The sequence below is a fragment of the Agelaius tricolor genome, unplaced genomic scaffold (assembly GCF_023055355.1).
Source record: "Agelaius tricolor isolate 1412-34295 unplaced genomic scaffold, bAgeTri1.0.p SCAF_6, whole genome shotgun sequence".
Taxonomy (NCBI): domain Eukaryota; kingdom Metazoa; phylum Chordata; class Aves; order Passeriformes; family Icteridae; genus Agelaius; species Agelaius tricolor.
The window spans coordinates 45,668,204-45,675,573 of NW_027269266.1; the positions used below are offsets into that span (position 1 = coordinate 45,668,204).

A 7,370-nucleotide genomic window follows, 5' to 3' on the forward strand; every position below is an offset into this window, starting at 1 on the left:
GTCCCACAGGGATCTGTGCTGTGATACAAGCAGTCTGGTGTGATCTCACCTGCAAAATCTGATTCACAGAGTTTACTCTCAGAAAAGGGTGAGAACATTGGAAAGGGCCAGGCACTGTAAACAATTTTCAACAGTATATGGATAGTAATATATGTTTAAAAGACTTCAGTTTCACGTGTTAATACAGTTTCAGTCTTAGTACAGACAATAAGCTATATTTGGAGAGGCAAGAGAGATCAGCTAGTTACACTCCTGAAAAGCCTTAAGACAGTGTGTGTTTCATCTAATCAAAGTTGTTCTACAATAACAGCTGGCTTAAAAAAACACTTGAAAAGGAACATTATAATCAAACTAAGTGCAAGAAGCAAATAAGGTTTCTTTAATTAGAGTGAACCATCCTTTCTTGCTCTGACCCCTGGCATAGCCTTTGGGGAAGACTGGTCCCTGGTGCAGACCGGCTGCACAGAAAAGTCATTGAGGATTAAAACTGAATTTAACATTTGTGCTGGCTTGTTAGAGAGAAGTGACCTCACTTCACTGGTTCTAACCACCCCCTCCTCTTGACAACCCGTTCCTCCCAGAACATTAGGTGAGCTGAAACTACACATACAAATAAGTTGTGCCACAGAGAAATATTTCCTACATCTGTACCTAAAATCAAAGGATTCACAGAACAGGAGATATAGCTGTGGCATGATTAAAGCCTGCAAAAGGGATTTGAGCTTCATCCCCCAGTTATATGTAGTTGAACTGTAATTACTTTACATACAGTAATTATACTCTGAAGGTAATAGCAGCAAGAGATCATTAAATCCCTCCAAGGTGGAAAAAAAAAATCAACAGTGGCTTAATTTCGGATTTATTTTCACAATAAAATTCAGTTTTGCTCCCAACATAAGCACCATGACAATGTATTTCATGCTGTTGGACCTCTGTCAGTTCCATATCAACCTCTGTTCCTCAGCTCTCCCGAACATCCTGCCCTAAAAACCAAAAAGACCAGAGATCCAGTTTGCATGAACATGTGATGAGTGATCTGCAGCCAGGGTGTTTTCTCCACTGGAAAGAAAAGAGGTAGAAGCATTAGATTATTCCCCTTCACTAAAGCACGTGTATCCTATGCAAACTCAGTTTTCTTCCATCATAAGTCTGTGAATCCTCTTTCCATGCTTGGCACAGGAGCGTGCTCCTTGGCATTCCTGTTCAAATTCTGTCAGATTATTCTCATCACATATGTGACAACCTGCCTACATGGCTTATCTTGCTCTCCCATGAGCTGTTGTGGTTAGAAACCACAGTTCCCCATCACAAGGAGAACAACTTCAAACTAAATACAAAAGAGAGATGCATTTTTTGGATAACAGAATGGGATGACCATGCTCGTATTTCTGGTCTTTGAGACTGACTTCAGACCTGTATCAACTGCTACAGTATGAGAATCCTTACTTTTAAGAAGGGTAAGTGAAAACTAAGGTTTCCAGAATGTCTGAACACATATTAAATTTCTGAGCACATGACTTTGCTTAGGTAGACAAAATTGGAGTTGGAAATGACACAGCTACTTCTTAAAATATAGACAAAGAAATAACATGATACTAGAGGCATTAATGCTTCACCTTCTCTATTAACCAGCTCTTAAAAGCCACAAAGAATATAGAAGCCTTAAATTGCTGCTGTAAAGGAACAATTAGAACTAATATCACACAAGTATCTAAGAAGTGATAAAAAAGAAAAAAAAATAGCAATTTAATTCAAAGAAACAACTCAAAATGACCTTAAACCACCCATTCCCTCCCTCCCCCAAAGCTTGTGTCAATCTAATACCAAAAACCCATGGCAGCAAGCTGTTAGAGCTAAGAGGTACAGCTGGCCAGTAATAAATGCTTTTCTATGTAGACAATCACTGAATGCCCTAAGTCAGAATTCTCCTGGAAGTGTCACAAATTGTGGCTGAGTGCTGAACATGCACTGGCAGGTTTCACATGCACATGGCTGATATCAAAAATAGTTGTTCCCAATCTGTAGTTACTTTATAAGCGCAATCTTGTAGCAAAGTGATTTTTCAGCTGCCAAACTAAGTGTGGCTGTCCTTAATTTTCTTCTGACTAAAGGATACTGTTCCATGCCTATTTGTGCTGGAAACCTAGAATCAACAGGTAATCTGGCACATTTGAAATATTATAATAGACAACAAAGCAGTTTTCACAGAAGTCATTTAACTGCTATTCCAAAATTTTGTACAGGTCTTCTGAACATCATTACCAAATAAATGAGAAAAAAATATTTGAGACTATGTCAAAATCATGTTGCAAAGCACCAAATTTAAAATCCTTTCTCTAGTATATTTGTTTAAGCTATAACATATTTTAAACTCACATCTGTAAATCAGACAGCATCAGCCAAATTAAGAATATACTGTCTTCCAGGAAACTTGTCTTACTATATCCAAGAGCTTCCACTGATTAGCAATGCCTGGTGATTGAAAATGAGGTCTAGTATTTTGAATATAAAACAAATTCATTGCACAAAAACAAATTCACTGCCTCCTGAAAACCTGCTTCAGTATTTCAAAAAGTACTGAGATACTGTGCTGCTATAAAGTAGCCAGTTGGAATGGATTATCAACCCAGATTAATTGCATGGATTGCTTAGCAGTGATTCCCAGCTTTTAAATTCTGGATACCATTGGAGAGATTATTTCTAAAAGACATGAAAAAGGCAAATTGAAAACCACCATGCTATGGTGTAACACTACGCTGCATACCAGAATACAGATATCACGCTACAGATCCCATAGGTTTTATCTTTTGTATCTCATCCACATGTCCTACATGTGTTCTGAGTACAAATCTGAATTTCCTGGCTTATTTCTGTTTTTCCAGTAGAAAATTGTCAAAGAACATATGCCCCGGGCTCTAGTTACCTTTGAGAACCTCCCTCATGTAAATTTTGTACCAGGATTCTTTTCATTGTTCTCATTTCCTAACACTCAACAGTCACAAAGCCACAAGCCCTTCAGCAATCAAAAAAAAAAAAATATCCAAAACCCAGAACAAAACTAATATAGTCTTTTCCTAAAAGATTCTCTCCATCACATTTACTTCCATTTATTTATACCTTGTTCCTTTCTGCAACAACACTAATAAAAACATGGTCCTAGAGGCACAGGTGAAATATTACATGCAACAATCTGCCACATTTGGAGTGCAGTGTGATGGCAAGGGATAAGCAAGGAGGGGATAGAAGGGCTGCCTGTCCCCGTTTTGTCATAATTAGGGTACCAAAAAACAGAAAGCCCTCCTGTTAATGGCAACTTGGTCTGTCTTGGGCATAAAGAGTAGACCTCTACCACTCTTGAGTGCAATGGTGTTCAATGTCTGCTGTCCTATAAGCTGGGCTATCAGGGCAGCCAGGCAGCCAAAGACAACTACCCCTGTGAGTCTAAAGAATCTCACAAGAGAGCAGGTTGTGCCCTAGCCAAAATCCCCTCATTGTCAAGAGATCAGTTGGAACTGGCAGTACTGGACTCACTCCATACTGCAGACACAAGTGCACTATGTGTCACAGAACAATTCAAAATACCACAGAATTTTGCAGAAAGAGGAGTTGTATCTGTAACTTCCATTTATGCACAAGTAGCTATTCCAGTGTCACAGCAGTACTAGAAAAGGGATGGAGTCCATGAGTGCTAACAGAGAATATGTGGGAACCACAAATTTCATGACAATTCTGCACTTAGGAAACACATTCTATGTATAAATTGCATCCCAGTTACTAGCCTGGAGCCTTGCGCCACTGCAGACACTGCCTAATCTTGTCAGAGGTTATTTGTTAGAAAAAAAAGTTAGATTTTTATGTTATATTTAGGAGCCAGGTCATATTATTGGTCTCTGTCCTTTAGAAACTAATGGATTGAGCTAATAAGTCAATAATATGCATGGTAAAATCCCAGCGTAAGCATTTTTCTAGCCTTTGCAGTATGCTGTATAAATAATACCTTCCTCTAGACAACAGGGCAGCTACTATCCAAGCAGCTTCTTAAATACCTGTTCCACAGGTGGAATGAGGTTAATGACAGGTATTTGTGGCACAGATATCCCTGTCTGGCTAGCCTTGCTCTAAAATAGCAGAGAGCTCCTGCAGTTTTCAAGCAGCTGTCACTCAGGTTATATATGCACAGTGAACAAACCCTGTCCAAACTCCAGGTGTGATTAAGGTGGTTAGCAAACATGTTCATGGAGAACTTCCTCCTATCCTTGGGATGTAATGGTCTGAGCCACTACTTTTGTTTTTAAGATTACCATTACCATGTTAGAATATGGCTGCTGAAAATCAGAAATCATTTCAAGGCTGACTTCGATTTTCAGATTTATATGAATGCAAATAACGTATGTGATCTATCTACAAGCAATAGTTAAATTTGAAATTGTGAGATGAGAAGCAACTACACGGATGTGACAAGTAAAATTGTTCCTTTGATACTCTGTGCAAAGGTACAACTACATTACAAAGAAATTTTTATCTCCAATATTCAGAAAATTTGAATAGATTCACAATCCCCTGTAGTTTATGGGCTCTAGACTATGGCTTGTCTGTGCAGATAGCTATAGAAAGAATATTCTGAAGAAAGCATACATAAAGTGTTGTATACAAACCTGTAATGTTCCACTGCCTCCCAAAAACTGCAGGCTTGTGTTTGTGGCATAACTGAATCTCCCCACAATCCTATATTCTATTTCCTCACCACTGAAAACCCCTTTAAAGTTTAAAAACATCAGTTTTGAACAGAAGCTGTCAGGCAACTTGAACTAGAACACACTGGAAGCTTTGTCTATGATTGAACATGGTTTAACAGCAGAATTAGGCAATGAGTTTCTGTCAAAACACTGACATTGAGTTACTTTCTAATTTCACAAGCATCGTAGTTATTAACTAGAGCCTGTATGATATTGGGAACTTTTACATTTAACCTAAGACTCTTTTTTCTCCTCTCCTCCCAAAATATCCACCTATTTACTTTTCTCCTGTAAAGGTGTTATCTGTCATCCAGCTTTTAATTCTGAGCTCCAAAACCAAGGGCAGGTTTCAGATATCAGCCAGATTGTATATCTGATTAATTAGCTGTCAGTGTTCATAAGTAACTATGCATTTTTAGGGATGATTGGCAGTTTGGATTTTCTTCTTTAAAATGACAATGCTATTTGAGATGTACTCCTTCTACCAAAAAAAAAAAAAAAAACCAAACAAAAAAACCCAAATGTATGGACTGAGTTGCAAGCAGTTTCCTGCACGTTTACTTCTATATTGAAATACAGTATTATGTAACTGACTCCAAATTTGGGCCCTTCAAATTAAATTACATGGGCACAGTAATAATCAATAAAAGTGAAGACTTGGCTCTAATGAAATCAAGCAACAAACTCCTACTGATGTAATAAACTCAGGATATAATCACAGAACACTGATTTACAGGCAGCCTGCAAAGGATGAAACTCTCATCCAAGCAGGTCCCTGGCTTCTACTGCAACACAGGTGCAGTCAGGAATATTTGATGGAGGGATATGGACTCAAAATAACTATTTTTCACAAAATCTCATCCTTTAAGATTGCAGTGGCTATTGCACATCTCCAGGGTTGCTCTGATCGATCCCATGGAACTTTATTTCTGTTCCCATTATCAGAAGTAACATTCCAGTCATATCCATGCACAGATGGAACAGCATATCAATTATGCAGAGAAAGAGTAGCTGTAAGAGATCTTAGTTATGATTGCAAGGGTATTGAATTAAGACACCTCCAGCAGATTTCTTGTAGATAGATTTCCCCGTGGAAAAGTAACATTGGCTTGAGCCAGCTGAAGTAATGACACAAGAAAGGATGTCAAATTTAAACAAGGAAAACATCTGTTTTCAAGCATCAACTGCATTGTACACAGCACAAGAAGCCAGTTTTGTGTGGCACCACAAACCTGCCTATATTATCGTTATACAGTCATAACAGAGATTTGTATACACATATCCTATAAGGGTTTGTTAACTTCTCTGAGAACGCAGCAAAGGGTAGAGCCAAAACGTGTAAGCACCAGATATAACCAGCAGTAGTTTTTCTGGCATTCTCCCTTGCATTCTCCCCGCTCCAGCGGAGCGGGTGTCACCTCCGCACTCCCCGGTGTCGCGGGGCAGGGCCCGCAGGTGACACGCTCGCTCCCCACTCCCCGCGGAGGCACCTGCTCCTGGAGCCAGGCAGGTGTGGAGCCCTTCCCCCGTCCCCAGGGACACCGGGGGGGGTTCCTGCTCCTGGAGCCAGGCAGGTGTGGAGCCCTTCCCCCGTCCCCAGGGACACCCCACCGACACCCGCGGCGCCGCCCGGGCGATGCCTGCTCGCTGGGCGGGGAAGCGCTGGCGGCCGGCCGGCTGCCCCGGGCGCGGCGGGGACCGCGCCGCCCCCGCTCCCGCTCCTGCTCCCGCTGCTCACCGGTGACACAGATGGACTCCAGCATGGTGCTCCGCCGGGCAGCGCCGCCGCTCTGCCCCGCCGGCTGCCCCCTGCGCGGGGGCTCCCTGCTCCCGGGCGGGGAGCCCAGAGGGGAGGCGGCGGGGAGGCAGCGCCCGGCGCCGCGGGATGCACCCGCCTCGCCGCCTCGGCGGATCCGGGGAGCGCGGCTGGCCCCGGGCAGGCAGGCGGGAGCCGCGCCGGCAGAGCCCCCGCCCGCCCGCCTCCGCAGACTACAAGTCCCGGCGGGCTCCGCGGGGCCTGAGCGCTGGAGGGGGGCAGGGCGCAGACGCGCTGTACCCTGGGATCTGTAGTGCAGCTGTCGGTGTCCCGGTGTGCCACCCCGCCGACGCCACCCGGGAACATCAGCGCGCTGTATCCCACCGGCACGGCTGGTCCCAAGTGTCAGCAGCATAGGCGAGGCTTTAGTGGCATCCTCTGCAGGAATTTAGCGAGCATCACTCACGCACAGACCAGGGCTGCAGTCCTCTGATAATCATCAGCTACCATCATCGCTGCAGTTGGTAATAGTTGGTGTGATTGGTAATTATCTGCTGGATCTGTGGCAGGTAGAGGAAGGACTGCATGGGACAAGGGTGCTTAGCAGGACATGTGCCACCCTGGGAGACGGGTCTTGTGCTTGGGAATGTCTCATGTAACAAGAAGGGAGGAATTGCATCAGGGCAACGGTTTAGGGCTGTAACTGATGGTTATCGTACACTGATAAGTAGTAAATAGAATTTAAAGTAGAAGACAAACTTTATATTACACCCTCCTGTCGCCTTACTTGTTGTGCAATCTGTTGCTTTGCTTGTGAAACCTTTCACTCCTTGAAATACAATCTGCGTGTTTTAAAAATGAACATCAAATCGGAACAA

The 7,370-nt window shown here is 43.0% G+C and overlaps 1 protein-coding gene across 1 annotated transcript in view; it reads right to left on the bottom strand.

Annotated features, from left to right (window-relative positions):
* The window catches only part of MATCAP2 (microtubule associated tyrosine carboxypeptidase 2), a 28,376-nt gene extending 21,665 nt beyond the window's left edge, over positions 1-6,711 (bottom strand). Inside the window, exon 1 of the mRNA XM_071429650.1 lies at positions 6,475-6,711. Coding sequence (XP_071285751.1) covers positions 6,475-6,499 — 25 coding nt within the window. The 5' untranslated portion in view covers positions 6,500-6,711. The remainder of the gene's footprint in view (positions 1-6,474) is intronic.
* Positions 6,712-7,370: the final 659 nt, after the last annotated feature.